General features: G+C 41.9%; 1 protein-coding gene across 3 annotated transcripts in view; it reads right to left on the reverse strand.

Moving 5' to 3' along the window:
* The window catches only part of GALNT15 (polypeptide N-acetylgalactosaminyltransferase 15), a 28,431-nt gene extending 25,516 nt beyond the window's left edge, over positions 1–2,915 (reverse strand). The window contains exons 1-2 of one of the 3 annotated variants that reach the window (XM_087771924.1): positions 1,785–2,915; positions 311–856 (exon numbers count right to left, since the gene is read on the reverse strand). In XM_087771924.1, the coding sequence (XP_087628050.1) occupies positions 311–856; positions 1,785–1,810 (572 nt within the window). In that variant the 5' untranslated portion in view covers positions 1,811–2,915. Of the gene's footprint in view, positions 1–310; positions 857–1,062; positions 1,749–1,784 lie in introns of those variants that run through there. The other 2 variants (XM_087771910.1, XM_087771916.1) reach the window with 2 other exon arrangements.
* Positions 2,916–27,230: the final 24,315 nt, after the last annotated feature.

Raw genomic sequence — 27,230 nt, forward strand, 5'->3', positions numbered from 1 at the left:
CACCCGCCGCCGCCTCGGGGTGCGCGGGGGCTGCGGCCCAGGGCGGGGGCGGCCGTGGCTGGGCAGCCGCGGGGCGGCTGTGGGAGCCGGCTGCGGGGCCGGGGCCGGGGCCGGCGGAGGGGGGCTGGGGCGTACCTGGCTGTGAGGCGGGGGTGTTCCTCACCCAGCGCGGGGAAAGGCGTGATCCCGAGCCGCGGGGAGAGCTCGGTAGGCAAGGCGCGGGGTTGAGACGGGGGGAGGTTCGCGGGGGGACGGCGGCGGGGGACGAGGGAAGTTTTGTCCCGGAGATGAAAGAGGCTGTTTTACTTACAACGGGTGCCGTACCTCAGGCAGCTCCCTGCGCAGAGAGAGCCGCTCGCTGAGCGCTTCGTTAAAGCCGTGGGTTTCCAGGCCGAGCGGGCGCTCCCCCGCAGCAGCCCCTTCCCCAGCCTGCAGAGGACGGGGCAGGAGCTGGGGCGCCGGGCCCCCCTCTGCCCTCGCCTGCGGCCGCCGGCTCTGCTGCTTCACCACCCGATAGCCCTTCCTGGCCTTGCTGTGGTTCCTTTTGCCGGTGGGCGACACCACGGCCACGATCAACTCATCCTCCCGCAGGGAGATGAAAGGCGATAGCCCATCCAAAGGGTAATACTGCTGGCTCTCCTCCTGGGTCTCCAGCATCTCTTGGGTCTCCGCAAAGTCCACCTGATACCCTTCCCGCGGGCTGAACTCCACAGGCTGGAAAGTCCCTTCCTTGCTCTGGTTGCCGGGTGGTGGATTCAGCGTTGTAACCATCAGGAGCAAAAAGCCCAGCATCAGCAACAACAAGAGAAACTGCAGCTTGCATGATCCATATCTGCACTTCTTCCTCAAGAACATACTGTTGGTGACAAAACGATACAGATGGTCATGTTAAATATCACTTGGATCTTTCTCAGACTCCAGTCCTCGGGTTGCAGCAAAGCCCTGGTTTTCACTATCTGCCAAGAGGATTTTTTTGCTCCCCTTGCATTTCACTGATGCCGTTTCATGCTCTCCTCTCTATTTACAGACAAAATATAACATTACTATTAATATTGCACTTACTGTAGTAAAAGGTAGCATGGATCCAGCGAGATAAAGTAGGTCCTTTATCATACAGAGTCCCAGCTTAGTTAGGAAAGCGCCTGTTTAGCTGATGAAAAGAGTAGCTAAAGTTTTTTAAATTCTAAGTAAAAAGAAATTCCATTTCTTATTGTTTCCTTCCAGAGCAGTTTCTCCTTCTTCAAAGTTTCCAGTTGCTGCCTGGATTGAAGCGCCTTATCTCTGAAAGCAGATCTGACAGTTCTCCCCCGTTCAGAGGCTTCAAGTTAGCTGTGATCAACAGATGAGAACTAGTCGGTCCCTGACTTTGTTTCACACTTAACTACGGCACTCAGTCAGGAAGCACTTTGCCAGACATAATACAGAGCAATGTGTGCGTCTTTCTCTTGGTCCTAATGCCCTCGCTGTTCTTGTCCTATCAAATCAAAACTTTGCAAAAGCTGTAAGAGGTGAAATAGAAGAAGCAAAACGTTGTATTCTAAAAGAAATCAAGGCACGCCACGAATCACTCTACTTCTGAATAGCCATATTAAGCTAAGAAATGCTCACAGCAAGAAGCAAGAATTTTATAAACGGAATAAAAGATGGAGTGCACATGATTTATTTAAGGTTAGATTTATTCATATGGTAATGTGCTAGCTGAAGTATTTGAGTATATTTCATTTTCAATAAATATTTACAGCTGTAGGGATTTTAACACTGACATAAGGGTGCCAAATTATCACCTGGCAGACTGAAGTTGTCTCCTCATCCATAAATTGGTGTTGCAGGGGAAGCAGCACTTCAAGTTTTCAATAGTCCAGGAACAACATGCAGAAAGGCTGGGCTGGAACAACAACTACTGACACTGAGAGAAGACAACGACTTCTGTGATTAAAAGGGGAGCTCAGTCCCTGAGGTCTGTTTGCTAATATTGTTGGCACGGGTGCTAGTGGGCACGGACTGTGGCATTTTTTGCTGCAAGATGGATGCTTGTCCAATGGGAAAAGGGGTGAGAAAGTCCACATGCTTCAGCGTCACATGCCTCTTGGTCTGGCAGAGATCAGGTATGGATGTAACTCAGGTGTTACCAACCCTTTGGATGCTGGGGGCATGGGATGTGGTTTTTTGCATATCTTGTAATATTCGATGAGCAGAAAGCTCCAGCTCCAGGAGGCATGTGATTACTGGAGAACTTCCACGTTCACCTTTTGTTAAAAAGTACATTTCTAGATATTATAGGTAAAAGAAAAGCCTGAAGACATGAATGCAGTGTACTCTAAAGGGAACCAAGGATTTGTTCTTTTTTTCTTTCCTCCCCGTTACTTCCCTGTAAGATTTCTGTAAGTTCAGCCTATGGTTCCTGGTAAACAGCTTCCAAAAAATTAAAAATGAGAGGACGCCTACTTTCAGACTAAAATGAGTCATGGCCTTCAAAAGGAAGGACGGGATAGAGCACCTTAAAATTGCCGGAGGCACGTAGTGTCTCTCACTTCTGTGTGTACTCCCCTAACCATCTTACACAGAATGCCTTGAGGTAATGTGACCAGTCTGCTGTGTCTTGGCACCTTCCCTACCTCAGCTGTTCTTTAAAAGATATAATACTGCTTTAATCATATCTTGGGTAGAAGGAAGATTGAGAGAATATTTTTATACTTCACCAGTGTGTCTCTTCCTTTTTAAACTTAAATTCACAGAAAAGTTACATCCCAACCCACCTTCAGCCTTGAGAATATTGCTCTTTATCCTGCTTTTCATAGGGAAAAAAAAGTGTTGATGTTTTCAATTCAACAGGGAAGCAGCACACATTTGCATTAAAAAAATCTGAGTTCAAAAGCATTCATTTAAATAACAATATGTGTCAGCCATAGAAAGACAAAATGAAATGGAAATGGAGAGACCTGTCCGAGGCACTCTGCAAAAAGCTGGCACCAGCAACTTGCAAAAGGTTCAGTTCCACAGAGTCCCTTTATCAGGCATGTGGAATAAAAGAAAATAAAAGAAAAGAAAAGGAGAAACTTAAGACTGTGTGGAATAAATGGGAGAAAGTATTACTGGCTTTTTTTTCTTTATTTATTTTTCTGATCTACCCAAGTATTTTGATTTGATTTAATTTAATTAATATTTTTGCCCTGGCTAAAATATTTTAACAGGATGCTGTAACAACTCTGATCAAGATAATTCTAGCCTGCAGTGGTAACTGCTGTGTAAATTCTGTCCTGGTGTGTTCTGTGTTGCTGAGCAAATCCACCTGGGTCTCTTGTGCAGCTATGTTTCAGCTACAGATGAAAAGAGACCCAATTAACAAATTTATAGCAATTTTTGCTACTTTGGCAACAGAGCTGATAGGTAACATTATCACAGAAACACATACATATGGAATCTGGCCTTTGAATATATCCTGACCATTTTAACGAAGAAGAAATGAACGATTACAGAAGATGTTTGGAGGTCAGGCTAATCAATTAAATGTGCAAGTATAAAACACTGGGTGGCACACTTCCAGCAGCCTCTGTTCCCTGTCCAGCATGGACCTCTCTGTTGAAGCTTTCTCACAAGCATCCCCAGTTCTGCACGACGAGCCTTCCTGAACCATCATGTGCCAAACAGTCTGTTTTCCAACCTCGTCTCTTAAACATGAGCCAGGAAAGCACTGTGATTTTCCACTGCCAGCATACAAAAGAGAGATTGTCTTTCCAGTGGATGGGCCCTTCAGTGTCTGAGAGGAAATACCTTGTTTCCATAATGCACTTGAAGAATAGCATCACTTTCTTATCATTTCCCCACCTGGAAGTCAAGAAGACCACGTCCATGGTATTTTATTTCTACCTTTGGTTACTAAAAAGCATGCTATAAAGTAGGCCCTTCACTGACACACAGAACGGGTTGCTCCCTGCTGCCTAGCTGTGGGGGAGTCCCTCTCCCCAGGCATCTTAGGACACGTTCCTGTGCATCCTTTGATGGAAGAGGAAGGAGCACTGCATCTCCCAGGCTCTGTCCTCAGGCCCGGAGGCACTGCCTTCTTCCCCGTTCCCAGTCTCTTAAGTGCTGCTTCATGCAGGTAGCCCACAGAAGTGGCTGCTCCCAAAAGGTATTGTTGTCCTTGGACTGCTGTTCATACAGCAGACCCTAAAGCTCCTCAGCCAGTGGGAGAGGAACATGTTACAAGCTGTGCCAAATACATCAGCGATTGCTCCAGAAAGGGCCAACCTCTGGTGCCAATATTCACCAGTGCCAATATTGTGTTGTCTTTCCTGCTGGTCAGCCCATGAAAGTGCTGAAAGACTTAGGCTCCTACCAGCCCTGCTCAGGCAGAGTTGGTTGTGGAAGATGTACATACCTCCAGTAAATACAAAGTCAAGCCCTATTGACTACTCCATTCTTTAAGGCTTGCTCATGCCTCCGATTGATGAGGAAGAAAATATTCATCATCCTTCACTGTTGTAAATTTTGCTCACTAATTGCCAAGAGCTAGAACATGAAATCAAATCTAGGTCGTCTTATTCATTTGAAAAGCATTAGGAAACACAATTGCCTTGTCCAGAGTAATAAACATTTCAGTCGCTGTGGTGTAGCTGTTTGTACTTACCCTTTCCTCCCCACCTCCTTTTGGCTTGCGTTTTTGTCCAAACTATTCCCCATCACATACTTGTTAAATATTATGTGACATGTTACGTTATCCGTACATGAAGAAACAACATATACTTTCAGTGTGCAGAGCCCATATTTAACTGCCAGGAAAATAACAAAGAAAGAACAAAAACAAGGCTAGAGGGAGGAAAGAGCGTGTGAACAGGTTGTTACTTACTCTTTAATAAACATCTTGGATTGATTTACACTTCTATGCCAAAAGCAGATGTGCCACCTTCCATTTAAAGACTCAATAGGTAGCAGCACTCATGGCTTCCTAGCTGCATGTACTATATGCCACAGCTCTTTGTACGTTGTAACAATGGCTTTATTTGCACAGATATGAAGAAAGTCAGTGCATAAAATGAGACTGATTACATGGTGCACGGGATTTGTGGTCGTTTTATAATCAAGTTACTTTCCCCATTCTTCCCAGGATACAATAAGAAATAAGTATTTTTAGATTATAACAAGATATAATTTATTTGCAGGTGTTGCAGATGCTTTGTGTACTTGGCATTGCACCAAATATTGTTCGTGCAAATGACATTTTCTGATAGCAAGTTAATAATAAATTAGAACAAGATTCTGTGGAACCTGGTTTTGGAGGCTATGAGAGTTTGATAAAATCTGTTGATCACTGGCAGGAATTTTGATGCTAGCATTGCGATTTATGAGATGTTTGCCAACCTGTCAGTGAAGGAAATGCAGCTGAAATTCCATTTTTACAAGATTTCTGCTCATAAATCACGTGGCCAATGTAAAATGGAGCATGGAAGCCATGGACCTCTGTGCTGCTTTGCAAAAGCAGTTCTGTGGGCATGAAGGTCAGCAGCACTTGATGGGAACCTATCACAGGAGTGACAGCTTCTGAATTTACTGCACCACAGCCTCTGGCTAACTCAGAAATGGTGGCTCTCAGGACTTAAAGGGCAGTAGTATGTACTCCGTGCCTGAAACCTAGCCTTTAACACAGCCTTAGACAGTTACCAGCTATCTGGGAGGGGTGAGACCTTCGATCATTATTAGCCAACCTAGAAATGACACATCTCAAGCACTATGGGCAATACACATACCATCGCAACCTCCTGTCTCTTGTACTCAGCCGTTATTAATATCCTTAAGCTGGAGAGGGTTCTGTATACCTTCAACCCCCAGTAACCCAACCCAGGTAACCTGAATCCAGCTCTAAACTGGTTGGGACTATTTGTTGACTATTGTCAACATCCTTCACTAGAAAATCATCCCACATTGACCATAAAATCTAACCCACCATTAGAGACAGTGGGACAGGTTCTTAGCTGGCTCTAAATTGCTGTAGCTGCACAGGTGGAAACAAAAATAAGGTGGTTTACTCTTTTGGAGTGACTGGCCTGGCCTTTTTGGCTTTAAAAATGAAACAAATGAGGTAAGGGAAATTGATCCCTCATGTGATATTAACAACATCAGTAGAGTTACTTCAGGGATAAATTCAGCCCTATGGGTGGAGGCTCACAAGGAGGAAATCACCACAGGTTTCTCCTGGGGGCCTCTGCCTGTAGAGTTTCATCTGTGGTCAGAAGTTTACTTCCACAGAACAGGCCATGAAACCATTTGCAAACAGAGCATATCTAGAAATCTGGGTGATACTAAAGACAAAGCCTTTTTTCCCTACCAAGTACGCTTTCCCTGGTGGGCAGCTCTAACTTCACATCTACTCTGTTTTTTTCTGCATGTACAGGAGATACATAAACAGCACATGCTTTCCAGAAACTTTAAATGCAGACAGCATTTAAAAGTCACAATATTCATATGGAGAAGCTGTCCCCATAATAAGTATTTTTAGTTAAATGGTGTTTAGGCTAAGCGAAAAGAAAAAGAAAAAGCTTTCAGTGGTTCTTGCATCTCTTGACACACTAAAGTATTAAATGACATGCAGTTACACAACTGATGGCACCTGTTTCAACACAATGGTCATCCACATCACCTAAGCTGAAAATTACCTTTTTTTTTCTAAATAAGTTACATATCTGTCTGTACTTGGTATAGTAAACAGCTGCTCTTCAGATACCTGCTGAATATTAGGGGTTTGATTTATCAGGGAAGTTGGCAGAGAGTATCATAGTTGTGAAAAACCTGATGAGAAGATAATACTTAATAGTAGCGTGAAGAGCAAACAATTTCACTGTTGCTTGGGTGGGTTAAGAGCTGAGTGAAGCCCAAGTTAAGTCACTGCAGGTGTGCAGCTTAATGAGCTGCAGTTAGGGAGCAGGTGAGCATAAACTGAGAGCACAGAGGGCATATTTGGGAATGCTGTTATGATGGAAGAGCTGGAGTGAATGTGGGATGGATGTTTGAGGTAAGGCTGCAGTAGATACTATTTTTATATGTTTTCATTTTGAATACGAGGGAAATACAGAGAAAATGAAAGTAAGCTATGTTAATATAGCAGGTGTGTGAGTGGGGCATATGACTTCTCTCCATGTCTCCCAAACAAGACTTATATTCTTTAACTATTTGTTAAGAGGAATGTGGAAAATACGCATTTTTGCAAGCCTGTTGCCTTTGTTAGTTTGTTTGTTTTTTAATATCAATTTAAAAAATATACTACATTCATAATAATTAACACTGAAGTTATGATGCAGTTCAGCTGTGGGTATGTAGAAGTTAACTTTCAAGAATAAAGGCCTAGATTCCTTCTCCCCTCCCCACCCCCCCACACTGTTTAAGCGCAGCTCATGATGGGATGGATATTCTATAAAATATGAAACATTGTATACTGATGTAGATCTTGGAAATGTTTGTTCAAGAATCCAAAACAAACCCTGCACTTTTCTTTACATTTGTTTGGGATCGTTGATGTTCATGTAGAGTGAACAAAAGTCAAATGTAAAGTAGTATTAAAAAATGAACTTGGGTTTCAAGCCTAAGACATTCTAGATAAACTAGGTTTAGCCCAAAGATGCACGTGTGTACCACCACTGGTATTTGTGGGAGCTGTGTGTGTGGCCTACATAGTTAAGAGCAGGATTGAATTTAAGGAGAAAGACAGAAAAGAAATGTGTGTGTGTATAAAACTTCAGTCTGTGTATATACTCTACGTATATATGTGTGTGGGTGTATATATATGACAATATAAACATATAAAGTAAAAACAACCTGGTCTGCTCTCATGGCTCACGCATCCATTCCCACCTGGATTATCCTACCATCCTGTCCTATGTGCTCTGTCTGGTTTGTGGCAGGGTGACTAAAGGAAGGAGTAAACCAACTGCTAAAGATACTTCCTTCCTTGACCTTTTTTTTTTTTTTAACTGGAATAGATAAAAACTCTTATTCTCATCCCTCTAGCAGTATAGAACTGAATTCTGCAAGCTGGATTAAGTATATGGTTTTAATTTGTTAATATACTTTTAAGGCTTGCTATCTATATACATTTTTGGTTAACACTGATGCTCTGGGAAGTTGCTCAGTAATGGCTGAAACTTAGAGAAGAATTTAAAGCAAATTCTCCAGCAGAAGCAGCCCTGCTTTCATGTTGTGACTGTCATTGTGAGTCTCGGTTTGGATCAGCTCTTTTCTCCTGTCTTAAAATAGGAGGCCCAACAACCTTACTTCAGGAAATCTGCTGAGGGACATGAGACCCCTTTGTTTACTGTCTCATGAAAATATCTTCATGTTGGCAAGCCATTAAAAAGAATAACAGGGTGGAAGGAAGTGGCAAGACAACGGAGATATGTGTTAATTTACTACATTCCCTATACAAGTTTGCGTTTCCAAAGGAACCCATCTGGTAGAAAGGAAAAGAGTGTCCTTCCCAAACATAGCCTTTGAAGGAGGTAAGGCACGCAGCTATCAGGGACACTTGCTACAAGAAAAGCCTCCTCACGTCTGTAGTTTGCAAGAGTTGTCTGCATGATTTTCTGAGTTTTTTTCTATTCTTAACAGAAACTTAGGCAGGAACAGGGATTTTGGAAACTAAGCTATAAGAAATAGGATTGTCATACCAATAGGCTAAATCTCTAAAACTTCTGGCTTCTTGGCAGTTTAGGAAAAGGGCAGAGGTGGTGGAAGGTACAGGCTGTGGTCACTTCTGACTGCCAAACAAGAAGCAATAGGAATAGACACAAATGGTTTTATTGCTCCCATCACAAGCAAGACAGATCGTTAATAGACATGGATTAATCTTTTAAAAGATATGCCTGCAAAAATATCATCTGGGTTGTAAAGGTCATTGAGGCAGGGATTTCTGACTGTCAAATGCCAGGAACACTAGTGCCATTCACCAGACTCTGGGTGTGCTTTGAGCTGCAGAAGAACACAAACTGAGATATGTGACTGGTTATTCCAGTTTGTTTTCTCTGTGTTTGTGAGTGAAGTAAAAGTTTGTTTCTCTTCTCTTACTTAATTGCTGCATATCGCAGAAGACAATCAAGATTTTTTTCACTGGCTCCTTTCCTCTTCATGTTAAGTCTTGATTTTTTTTTTTTTTTTTAACTTTTTTTCTGTTTAGGGAAAAAAGCTTTCTAGGCATAGATGGGATGCTTGGTTTGTGAAGGTGGTTAGCAGATGTAGTCTGAGAAGCCGGCTGGCTGGTTAATGGTCACAGAAACTGAAACAAATGATAGAGCTGTTAAATGGGGAGAAAAGGAAAGTTCAGGAGGCAGGCTTGCAGTTAGTCATTTGAACAAAGCCTTTGTTCAAGGTTCTTGAGTGCTCCTCAGAAATCAAGCTTTTTGGCATCCATACAACAGAGCTTGCAAATGCTAAGCAATTTTGGTAGGAAGAGTACTACTTTTAAAGGTGCATACATGGAGATGGCATCCTTCTTGGAAGAGCCTGGTGACTGTAGATTTATATCATGGTGCGGGTACTAGGAACCTGGGCTGTTCTTTTGCTAGCACTAACATTTCTGTCAACAGCCTCAAAAGAATAAGCTCATGTGAGTTTTGGGACGCTGTTTTGGGAAATGGTGATTCAGAGATTCTGCACCAAAAGGGAATGAGAGGGAGGGAATTTTTCAGAAGTTAAAAAATGGTTCTGCAGCCTTCTCGGGATTTTTCCTATGTAAAGAAAGTCATCATGCAAAGGAAGAAATTATGGCTAGAATCATTGTGGGAGATTTCTGACTGGGGTCAAAGATGGTGAGAATTTGGCACTGCCCTATCTGAACCCAAACCCACTGGTCCATGGCCTGGACAAGAGTAAAGATCAGCATCTGACTCTGAACCTGGTTGGCTGGATCATCTCCATCTATTAAGATGTTGTATTGCTTCTACGTTACGGTAAAACTGTGTTCCCACACGGCTGTCTGGTTTATAGAAAGGCTGATCTATAATCCTGAAACATACAAGAAGCTGTACACCAAAAGCTGGAAAAGTGGCCTACAATTTTAAGAGGAATTCTCCAAGCCAGAAAGTAAAGTGAGTGTGCATGTTCAGGGGGTGCCCTTAAACTTCTGGAAACCATCACTCAGCAGGTATATGAGCAAAAATAACAAGTCTTTATAGTGGTTTTAATAAAGTGCACGTTATAGCACCTTTCATCTTCAAAGAATGAACCAAATTTATTGTTGGTATAAACCCACTGGGACCAATGAAGCTGAAGAGGGGGGTGCAGTTACCCCTTTACTAATCAGGGTCATGATTTCACAGGACTATAATTTTGTACCTTGTCAGTAACTATTACAAAATCTGGGAGGCTGCAGTACAAATTTAGCAGCAAAAGGCAAACTGAATCTTGTGACTGCAGGCTTAATGGCCATCATTAAGTATAATATATATGCATAGCTGCAGTACACTTCTTTTGCCAAGTTTCTGGAAAGATCGGCTAAGTAACTGACTACAGGAGTGTAAAATTTATACTTCATCTCACTAATGACTACTTTTATTCCTACTGCATGCAGTAGGAAAGTCTGTAGATCATATTACGTACAAAACTGCACCTCATTCTCTCTCTCTCATCCTCTTGCACAGCATCACTTTTGGTGCATTCCTTGATAGTATGGAAGCTGTCAAACTTCAAGTTATGGAAGGTGAAGCACTGGACATCATACAGGCACCCAAAAAGAAGCAATGCATTTGTGCCTGTTGCTAAAGCAAAGGCCTTTGGAAACAAGGATACAAGCAAGCTGGCCTGTACGTTTCAGCAGGCTACAGAGAACATTTCTTCCATGTTGCCTCAGTCATTTTATGGTGTGGAAAGGGCACAGGGCCAATAAGTGAGGCTAGCTCTCTGTTTGTTTTCCCCTTGGCCCTACATACTGGGAGTGCAAGCTAATGCATTTTGCTTGGCTCCTGCAAAGCAGTTCAAGGATCCCCTCTTTATCTGAGCAAGCTTTGGCAAAATCTGTCTGCGTTTTACTTTCTTAGTGGGAGCTTTACATAGAACTCCATTCAGATTGCTAATGACTGGCAAACTAATGTGCTGGAATATCTCAGATGTGACTAATCTGTGTTATACCTCTGATGTTTTATTGGGGGGGGGGGGAGAGGAAAAAAAAAGCAACACTAGCAAAGTAAAGCAATAAATTTACATTGAGTGCTTAAATGCAATACGCAGAATCAAAACCATTCAAGTTAGATGTGAAACTGTGTCATTACTACCAGTATTTCAATACTTTGTGGATGGGATTCTTTAAGAAACATATTGGTCTCATTTCACTTAACTTGCATGAATTCTTGGTGGAACAACTATCGTCTATGTAAAAGTAGCTGGTTAGTGTGGGACTTCTTGCAAATACTTTGCAGAGCTCTATCTTAATTACAGAATTGTTCAGTAAGGACAGATTCCAGCCTTATCTTTCAAATTACCTTCTCAGAGTTTAATTTAAAAAAGAATGGGTGCACATTGTCCAACGTGGAAAAAATTGTGTTCCTACAAATAAATATCAGCTTGCGTATATTTCTTAAATGCTTAAAATGCTTTGAGAATTTAACCTACTCTGTAAGTGTAATGCACCAAGTTTTTTGCTCCACTGCAAATTGTCTCTGCACTTGGTTAGGCTTTTTGGTTTCTACGAAATGATCATCTGTTCTTGGCGTATAAACATTGCAAAGAGAAGTAACCAGGAAACACATATTGGTATTATGATAACCGCAGAGTAAGCGATGAGGAATTCCTTTGGAAGCTGTACAGACTACTCTGTTACTTGCTGTTCTGTAAACAACACTAGAGCATATGCCTTGTGGTACTATCTATGCATGGAGGAAGGTGGAGGGAATTAGTAAACTCCTTGAAAGTTGCTTCAGAAAGATATAGCTAATGGTGGCACTGCCCTGGAAACTGCACAAAGGGGGGATATGAAGAGATGTGGATTCTCCCCTCGTTTAGCCATTGCTGGTGGAACACTTAACTTTGTTTATTTCCTACATTTCTGTCTGTTTAGATTTCCACCTTCTCCAGATGGTACCTGTGTTATGTCAACTCTTGGCACAGCATCTCTGCAATGTTGGCCTTACTGTAATGGTAGTCATGTAAAGGCTGGAGTTACTGTGGACAGCAAATTGAGGAAATGCTGAAGTTCAGGGGATGCTGCTCTTAGCTTGGATCAGGATGTCATACCTTGAGTCCCCAGTTACAGTAGTGTAGCATCAGACATATTAATAGATATAATGAGGCTCTTTCACATAGCTGTAAAAGAAAGTAACCTAATAACTAGATGTAGGTGGAACTGACTGGTGTAAACACCTGTAGCTCTGCATGACAGATCCCTCATAAGAGAAAATTTACTAGTGGAATGGGATTGCAGCCAGAACATCCTTTCTACTAAGGGCCTCCAAATGGCTCTACATAGTAGGATAAGAGATTTGTCTCTACTAATCCTCCACATTTGGAAGAACCAATGGGTTCACTAACTGGAGCTTTCAAAGTGCTGCAGAAAGAGATTGTGATGTGCTGGTACCCTCAGCTCAGTGTGTCTGTTAACATCTGCAAAAAATTACTTGTTCTCCTGCAATATTTAATTATTTACTTGCTGTCCACTGTATTTTTTTAAGCATTTGCATGGATGAAAGAGGTGTTCACAAGGAATCTGTATCCTTCAGACTTGCTAACAGACTTGTTCATCTCTTACAACAGGACAATCTATGCTGTTGCTTAAAGAGTATCCTTCTAAGAGTACAGCACTAAATAATATAAGGGGAAATTGCATCGCTTATACAGAGCTTGTAATAAAATTTCCTAGGTCTATATCATTACAGGTAGTATTCCTGCAAACGATCAGAGGACTGTGTAGTTTGCTTCTCTTTCCTGCAGATAGCAATCACTACCACAGGACTCTGTCATCTCCTCTGTTTCCTGACAGACTTTTGTATTAGTGTGCTAAAACAGACTGTCCCATGCTATCTTCTGGTTCCACTGAACTTAAAGCAAATCCACAGATTCCCAGGTTCCCAGGCTACCTCAACACCTCAGCTGCTCCACGCTCCTGGCATGGTGTGGAGAGATGAAGGACCTGGGATACGTAAAGATTTTGCCATTGTTTCACAATACTCAATGTTTGGTGTGGAAAAAATGTCTGACATGGCTAAAAGGCCAGCCTTAAAATCAGGAGAACCTTGATGAGTGGTAATAAATAATGCTGGATATTTTGTAGTTCTTGATGCATGGGCTGCCTGCTAGTCAGCGAGACATCTATTCATAGACTGAGGAATTGCAGCCTGTTCTTGCAGAGGTTTGCACCCATGATACATCTGTCTGTGTGATTTGTGCTCTGTTGAACCTGTGGTAGTGGAAATATGAGATCCATGCACTATTGCTCAATTATTGCTTAGTGCCAAGGGTGGAATGAGGCAGAAGACTGAGTTGGAAACAAAGAAATAAGCAGCAGTAAATTTATTTGGCCGAACCTGTTGCCTCAGTTGATGTGAGGGGTGTGTCTAGTGATAGGATGCCAGGCCAAGTGACTGAGGCCTACAGCTGTGGTGATGTGGTAAATAGGAAATGCAGGATTTTTTTTGTGGAGGCGACTTTAGGCTCACAGAAAGAGATTCTTGATTACTGTTGACTGGGGGAAATGTGCAAAGGGAGGGGCAAACTGGTTAATCCTGGTGAGAATCATAATTCTCAGTGCCTTCTCAGGACCCTCAGCCCATTGAGATGCTCTATATCCTTGCTGCCTTCTGCTCCTATATGCCCTCACCATCCCACCCTGGCCTGCACTTGCTCCATTTGCTCTTTGTTCCCAGCCAGCAATCTTCAGCTCTGTACATGGCTGCACAATTTGCCTCTCTTTTTATCTACAGTTGCTCCATCTGTGTAGGCGCCTGGGCAGCAGTGTAGGCAGTAGCTGGCATGCATCGTCAGCACATGAGTAGTAGTGGTGTTGGCTTATCAGGCCACTGGGGAGAAGATTCCTACCTGTCCTATGATGGGGCATGGCTGGATGTAGCTGGAATCTGGAAGCTGGAGAGTTGAGTGCTGCCTGGAGAGCTGGACATCGCCAGCCACATGCAAAGCCAGGCTGCTCTCTTCTTCCTGGCTTGGTGAATATGGAAAGGGGGTGCTGGCGTGGCCTCTCCTAGTGCTGTCATCAGTGTGGCTTGTTATGCTAGGCAGCAACAGTGTTTGGTTTGGGTTTTTTCCTTTGACCCAGCAGTGGCCTTCTTTCTTGTGTTTAATGCAAGTGCATGCACTAGTGATTACAACAGTGGGGAAGGAGGGCGGCCTGTAAGGGGTGGCTTCTCCAAAACCTGGATGGAGCTGTGTTTCTGTCAGATGTGAACCTCTGCAAATGCTAATGTCAGGTCAGAGATGGTAAGCTGGCAGTTTGGAAAGTGCTTCTATCTGGCCCTTCTATTGTGCTGAAGGCTTTCTGTTGTGGGCACAGTGCATAGATTATGGGCACTTAACTTGTGTCCACATGTCTTCAGAGAGCTGTTTAGTACATCAGTGTTGATGGAGAGTCTTGGGCTGAGTGTGTCATTTAACATAAGTCTAACAACCTTTCATACCTCTCTACCCAAACAGACCATGTTGCAACAATATTGTAGTTATGTATGAGTAGGAGTTAATCTCTTGCAAGTTGTTAATATATTAATTTCATGTGGTCACTTAAACATAATTTGAAGTTTTATTGCTTGACAAAGAGGTCTTGCACGCCATCCTGCATCCTTCTTTAGCTTGACTTCTAACCTCTTCTTCCTAGAAGGTAATTTTTACATGGGTATAGTTTGTCATAGGTATAGTTTTGTTGCACTGAACCCAGTAGCTATCTGACCCTACTTTAACCAGACAGTGCTGACAGCTGATAACCATTCAGCTTCTTTTCAAGCTTTTTCTGGGACTTGTCATATTTAAGTAGTAACTTACTAAGGGATCAAATTTACTGCTTTTGATTGTAAAGCAAATCTAGGAGCTGCCACTATCTCTTTGAGGACAACAGCAAAGACTCAGACAAACACAACTAAACTGTATCCCACCTACAAACCTAATTGGAAGTCCAGATTTATTCAGGCAAATGCTGTTTGAAATGGTACTTACTACAAATGGTGCAACTGTGTAAAGTCACCGATTTTAAAAAAAGAAAAGGGTGGTGGAGGGGAACAATTTTGAAGCTTTCTCTCATCTAGCAATAAGTAACTAGCTAGAGGAACATGCGTTTCGTGGTATGTGTTCTGTTCACCCAGAGGTGTATTGATGTGCCTTCATTAAAGTGTCTTTAAAGTTAATCTAATGGCAAATGAAGTCAAAATAAAATTATAATGGTGAAGAAAAGTGTTTTCCTGTGACAGGGATTCCTCCTTTTAGGGAACTTTTCCTGGAAATGCTTGTTTCAAACAAATATTAAACTCCCTGAAAACAATCACCCAAGTTGTTCCACACTTGTGTTGGTTAAGGATTTAGTCTGCATCTCACCTAGATTAGTCTCTGGAAGTTTTTCCATTGATTTCAATGGATGTGAGATCAGGTTTCTAACTGGGAACTCCAAGGTTTCAGCCAAATCATGTTCTGTGCATCACCATGGGCTTGTCTGCTCTTATGCCATGCAAAATGCACCTTTATTCCTTCTGCTTGTGCCAACCTCATCTCAGCCTTACAGTGGGGGGTTTTTTCTTATGTTTTTCTGGAATATAAGTGTATTGTCCTGATGCTCTTCCTAGAGCAGGAGACTCTCAACACGTCTCTGAGATGCTTTTTGACTGCTCTGAGAATTAATTTATCTTAACAACAAGGCAACTGGCCCTGCGTGTTCTGCTCTAATTGCTGTTGTGCAGAATTTGTCAGAAACTTATACTGGAGAGAACACCCCTGTGTACTTTGCCCTGTGGAAGTGGACAGGGAAATTTGTCTCCCGTCACCTGCTGCCCAGCAGGGCTCTCCCTCAGGGGAGACCTGGGGCTCTTGTGCAGCTTGAAGATGGCTCCTGCATTGGGGCTGCGCCCTGTGTCGCAGTCCCAGCTAATGAACGTTGCCTAACAGGAGATCTGCTCCTGCCAGTCTTCCTCTTCAGACCGAAAATGTACTTACTTGTATGGTGTTTCTTGAGACAAACATCCAAATGAGAGTAATTTACAATCCACATTGATGTGATGCAGAACTCCAGATGCATTAGAACAACCTAAGATCCTGTTATGCTCAATTAGTCTCTGGGGTGTGCTCTGCTGTTTATTATATGATCTTTTGGTCTCCCTAGGATCATCAGCTGTATTGCTGCTGGGTAAAGTAAGACCATTTTTGCCCTGCCATGCCAGGGTGGCTGGCTGCCACAGCCTGCTGCCTTATTGCCCATCTTGCAGAATGAATGGCTTCATGCCCGATGATCTCACCTTTTCTGGAACAAGAAAAAAACTCTTAGGTTTTCCACACACCAAGTTCACTTGCAGTGGTGATTTTTGTATGACCAGTGTGTTATATCTTGTGAAAAAAACAGACGCTTGGGTCTTATCGTGGATTATACGTACAGAATCATTCCCAGGACACTGAAAGGTCTTGGGGTTCCTAATCAGATGCAGGGCTTCATTTTGCCTGTTTATATCTCTTTAAATCCTCATCAACTCTAACATCCATTTGTAACAGTGCAGATATTCTTGTTTTCAAACTTCTAGCAAACGAAGTGTCCTCAGGCAACCATCCATTCTCCACTGGTGCCTTTTAATTTAAGAGTATTAAATATGGATCACAGTCTCATTCTGTAGTTTTTACAGTAGGCATTTTATTTTGACATTGTTTTCGACCAGCCCCTTAATTTGGGCTAATGGGAATTCCTTGTTAAATTTCTAAATTTGCACTTTATTGCAAATGATTTAAACTCACACTTGCTAAGCTGTAGCCTACTGTCAGACATAATCTCAGTTGTGCCATTTCTAATGAAATATTTTTTTATGCCCTCTACTGTAGTGTGGTCATTTTGTTAATGCTTTGCACAAAGATGTAAAACAAGTACATTTTTTTTTTCTCTGCTAATATAAAAAAAAAAAAAAATATCTTTGCTTATGTTGCTCTTGAAGCAAAGATGGGCTCATTTACCTGAGCTGGTCTCTGTGTTTTGGAAGAAGTCTTGCCAGGTTTCCTCTGTGTCAGTAAGTCTAAAAGAAGTCTGCTTCATTTGTGGTCTGGGCTCTGGCTGATTAACTCTCCCTGTAATGAAAGAGCGGGTACAGTACATCAACTGGTTCTTAACAGTATGCTTTACATTTACTTGCTAGTGACTCACCTAGGCTTAGAGACATCCATACTATTTCTAGTCTTTTAGCTCAACCAATTTGCCTTATTCCTAACGACATTTAAGAGATACGCTTGCCTCTTTGGGCATGGAGTTCTTAGCCTTGTTTCTTCCGCAAGCTTCAGGAGGGGAGCTTAGAAAAATCAAATCTGGCTCCTCTGCACGCCTGTGTGTTGTGCCAGGAGCTTGCTAGCTTCTTAGGTAGAGTTTCATCATTAAAGCTGGGAGGTCTGAAGACCCACTGCCAAGTATGGAGTGAGGGAGGATTAGAAAAAGCAACTATAGTTCAGGTTAAAGTTTTTAATTATGTCATGTTCTCGGTATGTTCAAGAAAAACATTCTGTACAAAATCGTCATTAGAGCACCCATCTTCCACCATCCCATGAGGCTGCAGAGCACATTCATGGGACCTCATTTGTTTTGTCTCATTTTCCTGTGGAAGATGCCATCCTTGCAGTCCACTCAATGGGTAGTCCCAGCAGCTGCTCTCTCTTCTCAGATAGTTATTCCTCCTGGAAGATGCTAGCTTTCTCTAGCAAAAGGTGTTATACTTCGAATGCAAGCAATTATCTCTGGCCACTATATTGTCTATTCCTTAAAGACATTCATATAAACTCTTTCACTTAGCAATCAAAGCCCCAAATTTAGGAGCACGGACAATCTTGGGATGCAGGGTTCATGTTAGTGTTTTTATGCAGGGCTGCTGCTTAACCAGTTTTGCATATTGACATGCAGTCATAGTGGGATTTTTTGTTTGTTTTGTAATCTTGGCAAAATCTTCCTTATATTTTGCTGCCTTGGGGAATATGACAGTGATACTTGTTTTAGGTGCATGTCTTACATAGGTGGTTTTGAGCTGTGGGAGACAATCAGTGAAAAAAAAACCCTGCAGGGCATCTTTAGATGTTAGTAAAAAGCAGCATAGGAAAATGTTTCTCCTGTCTGGAGGTTTCCCTATTACATCATCAGGGTGATGGATTGTCTGGAAGAGGGAAGGCTGTTGAAATGCTGGGATATAACCTGCTCGATTCTGTTTATGTAAAACATCATCATTAGCTGTATCTAATATTTGTTGTTTCTGGTCTAAACTGCTCAATGCTTCATCCCACTACAAAAGCCTGCTTTTGCTCAAACATGGTGTGCCAATATCTTCTTTATTTCAAGGGCAATTTTGCAGGAGTTGGGAGTTCTGTACCTCAGCTTGCTTGGATATATTCCAGTTTTTAAAAATCATTCAAGAGTTCAGAATGCCTGAGTAACACTGTGAGGTTGTGGGACCTGCTTCTATCTTTTTATATGCAGTTCCTGTAGCTGAAGAGGCTAGGTTTGGCTTCTCCTGCAGAACCAACATGGCTTTAAATTATGACTTTCCTCCATTTTATTGTAGCCACTATGCCATTTATCAGATCTGACTCCTCTGTGAATACAGCCATATCTGGTTTTGGTACTTAATTTTACTAACCATTTCTTCCTGGATGAATTTATGCTACTTGGAGACATTCAGCTGGGTATTTATCTTGTCTACCGAGTTCTTGGTTGCAGATGTTTAAGTTGTGTAAACCCACTGCAGTTTGCACGGCTATCAGAAGGTGCAATATGAGATGCCAGGGTCTGTACAGCTGCAGTATAGCTGTAGTGATGCTTGAGAAGAACTATAAGCTATGATAAGTTAGGTTTATTTTCACATTTCAAAGAGTGTTTATAGGGACTGTAATCTGGAAAAAAAAAAAGAAAGGCTTAAAGAGTTAATGGTTGACATGGAAATGACAAAAAGAAATGGAACTTTGCAGTGCTACATTAATAGAGTTAAAGTAGAGTTGGCAATCACATTTCATACAGAAAATTTTATTTCAGGCTGATCTACCATATAAATCATGAGCTGGAAAATAACACTCTTGCATGATGATACAGGATGCTTAGTAGGAGAGCCAGCTGGGGCAGTGCAGTATGGCTTGCTTGCTGCTTTAGTCTTTGTTTAAATTGCCTGCCTGCGTTTGTTGTTACCATTCAGAGTAGCTATTTACTGAACTCTTAAAAGATATTTGATATCTCTGTATTTGACAACTGAGAGATACTTAGCATATCTGCTGACGCTTTTTATCTGTGCTTTTATTAGTATGTATTTATCTCTTTTTGTTCCATTTAAGACTGGATTACTTCATCCAAATCCATCATAAATAGATAGTGTTATTGTAGCCACAATCATCTAGGGTATAAGAGAAACAAGCCTCACCTCCTCCTATAAATTGGAGCTTTCTTATACAATTGTTAAATGGCTTGATTTGCTTCCATCAGATTTTTGATTATTTTGACAGCTGAAATAGTTTGAGATTGTATTTTTCTGAATAATGTATCTCTGATTATTTTAAGAGGGTGTTTTCTTGCACATAAATGAAATCCCATCACAGCAGCTGTAGTTCTCCTTAAAATGCTAGCTACATAGCAACATGTTCAATGTTTAATTAGCCTTGCCATGTTATTAACATCTCTTTAATATTCACTCAGAAATACTCGGCTGTTAAAATGTAGAAAAGCTAATGTATACATATAGCTTATTTATATGCATAAATTAGTATAAACACGAAAAATACGAATGAAAAATGTAGGCTAAATGCCCAGATAATCATCTTTGACAGCCAGCTTAGCTAGACTGTGGAATCAAGCCTCCTCACAGGCAGACTTGAACACCAGAAGATACCCTGTGGCGCACAAGGGGCAGAGATCTGGGTTTGCCAAGCTCTGGATCTGACACTATTTGGTTGCCTCTGTAGTGGCCTCCCTGCTGATGGCAGTGCTCAGGCGCTTGCTTTATGAAAGGGTCAAGGCTTGCTGCCTCCAGGTAACAGGGTGATTTACGCTTTGCTTGACAGTCTCTGTCTTCTGAGTTCAGGGTTGAGAAGAGGGACACGTAGCACTCACTGGGGGTAGAGAGTGGCAAAGTCTCTGGTGTCTGTGCAAGTGAGCAAAAGTGGAAGTAGTGACTGTGGGAGGTTCTGCTGCTGTCCCAGGTGTGCTACAGGGCACAGCACACTGCTCACCATGGTGGTACCAGCAATCGTGCTGGATGCATTGCCTTAGGTGTACTTGTGCCCTCTGGATCTCCAGACAAGGTGCCACTTTGGAAAAAAAACTCACCCCAAAGTATCTTTCTGGAGCAGAAGGACTCGTGGCTTCTTCTCATTATAGGACAGACCATTTGCAAGATCTGACATCTAATTCATGTCAGAAGTGGTGGTTTGTAATGAGATTTAGATCTACTGACTTACAGCTGTGACTTTTCCACCTATGTTTGTTTCTGAAATCTTTGAACTATTTTCAAGTGGACCATAGAAGGCAACTTAAAAAAAAAAAAAAGTATTGCCTGTTGGTTTAACTTTACTGCAAAGGGTCGGTATCTCCCCTGGAGTTTTTTTAGGAGTCTAGGGGAAAAGGGCAAAAAACCAACACCCTCCCCTACAACAAGCTTTTCAACTGCCAGCATCGTCATGCCAAGAATGCCATGGAGTACACGTTTCATGGCTCCTTTGAGGATTCATTATGCTGCATTACTCGCTAATAAGCCCTGCTCTCTGGGAGCAGTTCTCGGGTTTTGTATATCTGGTAGTATTCCTGTCCAGAGGCTTTCAGGTAGGTCTATACTAGTAAATCTCGTGAGCCGGCCTGAGGGCAGGGAGGGGGGGAGGTATGGCCTAGCTTCCAGCTGCATGGCTAAACAGCCTCGACCCCAGGTGCTGGGTACCTCTGGCTGCCTTCTCTCAAAGGACCGCTCCCAGGCCTACGCTGTTTGAGTTCAGAAAGGCCAAAACTATGGCAGGCACTATGCTAGCCAGTTAAATGCTACAGGATTATCTTGTGCCCGTGGTTAAGGCTTATGTCCTGGTCATGTCTTGTTTATTACTACAGAGTAAGTTACTATAAAGCCTTCTAGATGTTTCAAAATTAATTTTCATGGCTTTTTGTGAATGTCCAGACGGAGAATCTTCATAAGACATCTTGCCCTGCCAAACTCATGTTCAAATTCAGTTGTCAAAGCTCTTGACACTCAGTCAACAACTGTTGTTTGCGATGTGCCTTTATCTCATTCACTTTCCTTGGATCAATTGGAGATCAAAGGAAAGGAGAGTGACTAATGCTAGGGGTGTGTGAATTGCACGTGTGGTATTTAGATATGGCCACAAGCGGACACCTCTGGAGAATCAATGGAGAAAAACACTTCCCCCAAAACTTGATGTAGAGTGGGTTGGGGATAACGCTCCCTTGTAAGCACTGAAGTGGGAGAAGGAAATAGCTGGGCTTTACATTACAACTCCCAATTTGCTGAGAGAGGAAACCTTTCTGACCTTTCAGACACTGCCAGGTCTCCTACTGCAGCTGCTTATGGTGTGCCTCTTGCTGCCTTCAGCCAATTACCGTCTCCTCTCCTATGGAGTGGTTGAGACTGGAGGAGGGAAATGAATTGGAAATAGTTATCCTTCTTTCTTGGCAAGTTAAAGGTATGAGGACATGGTTGAGATGGTCACATTTTTTTTTTTCTCCTTCTGCTGTTCTTATATTCTCCTTCCTCCCTCTAATAGGAGCTGCAGGGGAAGAAGGATAGGAAAATTTACTTAATTTCTTTCCAAAGCAAAAATTAAAGGACACAGGAACTGAAAAAACCTCCTTTGTTTCTTCACTGCATAAATAGACAAAACATGGTGGCAGGCAGTCAGAATGGCAGCTAAGGTCCTCAGAGGCAGATGACTGTAAAGCTATTTATAATGCAGCTTAACATAAAGGTAAATTATGCACCATTCATATTGGGCAGGGGCTAATTGAATCCATATATCTCTGTTAACTCATATTCCGAGAAGAAAGCTTCATCCATTTGGATTCTGGCAAGGCAGCAAGTTCATTGCCTTAATTTTGTAACTTTTGCTTTGTCCACATTCATAACTGCTTAACTGTAACAGAAAACAAAATGTCAGTGGTGGGTCTTTACCTTTTACCCAGCTGCCCTGACTCTCATGAGGCACATTACAATATGTTGAGGAGTTGTATTACTTAACCCAAGAAGCGTATTCAAACATCCTGTTTTGAGCAGGATGGAAAGGTTTTGTCAGCAAAGTGCAAGGCTAATCGGTGTCCGTTTAGAGAAACAAGAACAATAAATACTATTACTCTGAGTTTATTGGTGTAACCTTGGAATGTCTCTGACAATTGCATGCAATTATTTGCTTCCTTCACTCTGGAGGCAAAACTCTGCAAACTTTCCCACACTACTGTTTGACAAGGCATAAATGTGGCACCCGCAAGGCAGAGATACAAACTGTTATCTTTGCAGGCTCAAGTTGTACTAAAGCCAAGGCTTGCTGCCATCTCCCTGATATATTTAAATGCCAAGCAGTTGAGAAGAAGAAGCTGTTACTTCATCCATGTTTGTGACTGAATGCCCTTGCTTCTCTTACATCTTGTTTATTCATGAGCATTTGGAGACATTCCTCAGTGTGGACCGTGTAGCTGCAATATTGTCTTCTTGGAGTTTGCCTTGTGTCCATTTAGTTCATTAAACATTGTCTTTGCATTTAAGGCAATGTTGCTCATTACTTGGTTCAGGCCAGCCTGTTTCAGGAAAAAGTGTAGGAACTATATCTAGAGGAACAAGCATAAAGAGGTGGGTGTACAAGAGGCCAGGGGAAAAGGATGGCAAGAGCCTCCATTGAAATAAGCTCAAAGAACTGGGAAGGGAAAAATAGGGACAAGTATTGCTGGAAAGGGGGATGGGGGGAAAAGCCAAAACCAACCTCCTAAAATAGGAGGCTAGAGATGATGGAAAAATATGAATTCCTTTATTAGTATGTAACATCCTTGTTGGGCAGTTTCATTCTTGGGTGGTGAGACATGGTTACCAGTTAGAGAGAATGAAAGGGGGAATGGACTGGAATGGCTGAAGTTGCAGAGTAAAGGAGTTTGGCTCCCTTTCTGGTTAGCCCCGTGATAACACTGGGAGCTCTCTGGTTTTCCATCCCTACCCGTTCCCCAGTGTAATCAGAGTGGCCCCAGTTGATCAAGCACGGAAAGGACTAATAAGCTTTGTTTCGCTTCAGACTTGTGATTTCCTCTAGAATTGTTACCAAATGTTGTAGTCTATAAGTCTGGATATTTATTCGTTGTTTTACATCTAAAATTAATTTAGTTCTTATTTCTAGCTATTTTGGAAAAGCTAAATACACTTAAATAGACAAAATAGCCAAAATACCACACGCAATTTCTAGTATAGTTAGCAGAGGCCTAAGGGCTCAGTATTGAAAAACTATAGGAGCGGTCCAAGAGTGTCAGGCAGACAAGGAATTAAAATACCCAGATTTAACACATTTTGAAGTTATTTGCATCCAAAGTTTAAAATCAGCTTACAAGTAAACGGTAGTATTTAGCCTCCATTTCTGATACAAGATACTGAGATAAGTTGGCCTCCTGGCTGAAATGAAGAACAGCAATTGTCCTCCTCTTTCTCTGTGCTCTATAATCATGCCACAAGTATTTAAAGAGAATATTAGGTTAAAAAAACCTGCAGAATAAAGTCTACCCATTGAAAGGCAGAGCTGTCTGCTCCCGTTATCTGCCTCAGCATGCAGAGCTGACCAGGCGACAAGCTGCACCCCCTCAAGCATGAGCAAAGTCAAAGGCAGGCAGTGAACTACGTTTCAAAAGTAACCTCAAACTATGCAGTGGGGCAAGGGAAGACATGGATACCTGTAGCATGTCTTCATGGCACAGTGAGGGGTAGATGATACCTGCAGCTTTTAAATGCTTTGTGCCAGAGCTGGAAATGCAAGTGCTGGTGCATCACATAAAGCTAGTGCCAGGTGACTACAGAAGGTGGAATAGAGCTCCTGGGTAATGTGGAACATAAAGGATGCAAAAATCAGTGAAACGGCTCCAGTTCTCGTTTCCCTGTGCAAACTAACAGATCCTTCACAATGTGAGTGTGGGCTGGACCGTTTCCCATAAGGACACCATCCTTTGGTGTCTTTATTGCTGCCACTTTTCAGGCTCGCCCATGTGATGGTGAGTAGCGGGATTTGTCAAAGAGGGGCAAGAAATGACCTTGAGCTTTCTCAGGCCAGGCATTGCCCTGGTCTTTGTGTTGGCGCTTGAGCAGAGCAAGGTGGAGGGCCAGATCAGGTCGGCTGAGGGCCTCTGTCCCACCTCACCTGTGTGGGCTGCTGTGAGCAATGTGCTGCTGCCTGCAATGGGTGTGGAGGAGGCTTTTGGGACAATGGAGCTGTCAGTCCCCATGTCTGCATGGATATCCCAGGCTGTGCCTCAGTGAGGGCATTCAGTCTTGTTGGATGAGCCTAGCCTCATACGGAGGCGGACCTTTTAACCATACGCTTTGTGTGCCCTATCTCTTCACTTGTATATGCCAAGTCCCATCAAAGCAGCACGAAGTGGAAAGTCTTTACCTACTTGCAGGTTCTGTCCCACTATATTTGTCATGTTAGTATGTTATAATGATGCTGGCCTTAGCACATCAAATACTATCATGGTATTTTTATGTTCCTTTCCTGAATTAACTGTCTGGGCTGGATTCTGATCATGGTTACAAGGAGCTGTTCTGGATTTAGATGGTGTATATTGTAAGTGAGATCCAGCTGAAAGGCAGGACGAATATTATGCTTAGCCGAAAAGCATGTGCTTAACTGTACCCATAGAGTAAGCCACAACTTGTCAGCTCAAGAATCATGAGAAATTGGGCTGATTAGTTCTGGGAAAACAGTATTTTGTTGTTGTTGTTGTTACCAAAAATGTGAAAACAAAACTTGCCATGAAAATAGCAACCACTGTTATTCTGGTGCAGACAGAAACAATGCCAAATCAACATCAGCAAGTAGGAAAAAGATAATGAAATGCATGTTCAGAAAACAGTTTAATAGAAATGAAAGTTTATGCAACCAATAAAAAGTGTGACTCATCTGTACTTCTTCCACCCCAACTGCAGACTGATGTTCCAAAAATCTTTCCCAGAATTAGTATGTGGAGCGTGTTTATAAGTTGAAGTCTGTTTATAAGTTTAAAACTCAAGAGCAGGCAGCTAGTGCACAGAGGGTTTTATTCTTTCATCCTACTTGATGTGTTATCCATAAGAAGAATGACCACTCGGATCAAATGGTCTATAAATGGTCCATGAAGATTTCTGGCCTGTAACCTGACTGAAGTAATTCTCTCTTTCCTAATGGCATTGGATTCACTGGTGTCTATGGAAAGTAATGGCTGTGTAGCGTATTTGCAGGCTGATTGCGCCCTATGGCCCTGCCCACCACCAGAATAAACCACATAGCCTGCCAGGCTGGAAGGGGTTGTACCTTGCTGGGCTACAGCTCTGAGCAGTGTTTCTGTCTTCTTCTGGCTGTTGTCTTTGGAGCCGGTGTATTTGTGGCTCTGTGCAGCCATCAGTAGTGATGTGTTGATTGTTCAAATCTGCCTTTTGTCTCTCTTATCCTTCCATCTCCTAAAACAAACAGGTAGTGTGAGTCTACTCCCCCAGCTCCTCATAAATTGCAGGTCACTCATTAACAGCCTTTTCAGGGTCTGTTCCAAAAACATTATTAGAAAACTTTAATTTATTTTTATTTAGTATTATTTAGCATCATTAGGCAATTATTATGTTAGTCATGGAATATTATTTTTTTTGAATAGCTAAACCACCAGGTGTTACAGTGAAAAAGATAAAGATCGCACTCTTAGCACCCTGCTTCTAGGACACTTCTGTTGTTCTAATGCAGTGATGCGTATAAGTGTTTTCTTTGTTGGAAACAAATGTGAAATATCAGAGGTTAAAAGATGTTCACTTCACTGATTCAGATGATAACAAAAGGATACCAACGTCATCAGTCCTAACAGATCAGTTCAGCAAGAAGTACTGATAAGCTCTTGGCTAATGGAAATTCTTCATGATAATATGAAGTGGACAAACAAAATGATCTTTTTTTTTTTATGAGCAAAACTGTTTTCAATTGGTGAAGCTTCTAGTTTTTCACTTTCTAGAAGGAGCAAAAGCAATGCATCAGCGTAATGGAATGATAACTGCACAGTTGTTCCCCTTTGGGAGCAGTGATATGCAGAGATGAAACTTGGGTCTGGCAAAACTCACTCATTTATGTCATTAGCTCATGGTGTCCTTGCACTCAATGACGTAGTTTGTTTGTTTATTTAATATTGGCCTTTTTACAAAGAGAAGACATCAAATTAAATAATTTTGCGTCCATTTTAAGGGCTGTTTTTTTTTTTTTTTCTTTCAGTGCAAGCAAGAAGAAAACATTTCTCCTTTTCTTCTTTGATATGTGCTCTTTACTGTCCAAGTAATCCCCTCCAAAACCATTAGTACAATGGGTTAGGCACGCTCATGCCATCTGGCTCTGGTCAGATCAGGATTTGTGATCTATCAGTATCTGGAAGGGTAAAATCAGTAAAAGTGAAAGCTTTGAACAGACTTTGTTGACATTAGTTTCTTAACTTCCTTGGTTAGAAGATCATGTGGCTTGAAAGAGTGGGAAAGGTTAGGAAACTTTATGAAAACAGAGCCAAAATAAATATATCTAGTCCAACTGAGGTAACACTTCATAGGTAATGCATCCACACAGCAGGTGTATTTTATCTAAACCTCAAATATTTTATATGATCCTTTATAGAATTACTGCATACTCTTTAAAAAAAAAAACAAACAAAAAAAAAACCCAAAACACAAAACAAACAAACAAACAACAACAAAAAAACCCAACAACAAACCCTCATGAATCATTTATATAAAATAGATAATACAGAATGGGAAAAGAACTGGCTTAACAATTTCACATGCAGAACACAGCAGGCCAGCTACTGATTTATTGAAAAGTGACTTTTTCTGCTGGTGTTAGAATACTTCTTCTCCCATAAACAAGAT

Source organism: Nipponia nippon, unplaced genomic scaffold, assembly GCF_047370975.1.
Source record: "Nipponia nippon isolate SJK-2023a ecotype South Korea unplaced genomic scaffold, ASM4737097v1 scaffold_1, whole genome shotgun sequence".
NCBI classification, from domain to species: Eukaryota; Metazoa; Chordata; class Aves; order Pelecaniformes; family Threskiornithidae; genus Nipponia; species Nipponia nippon.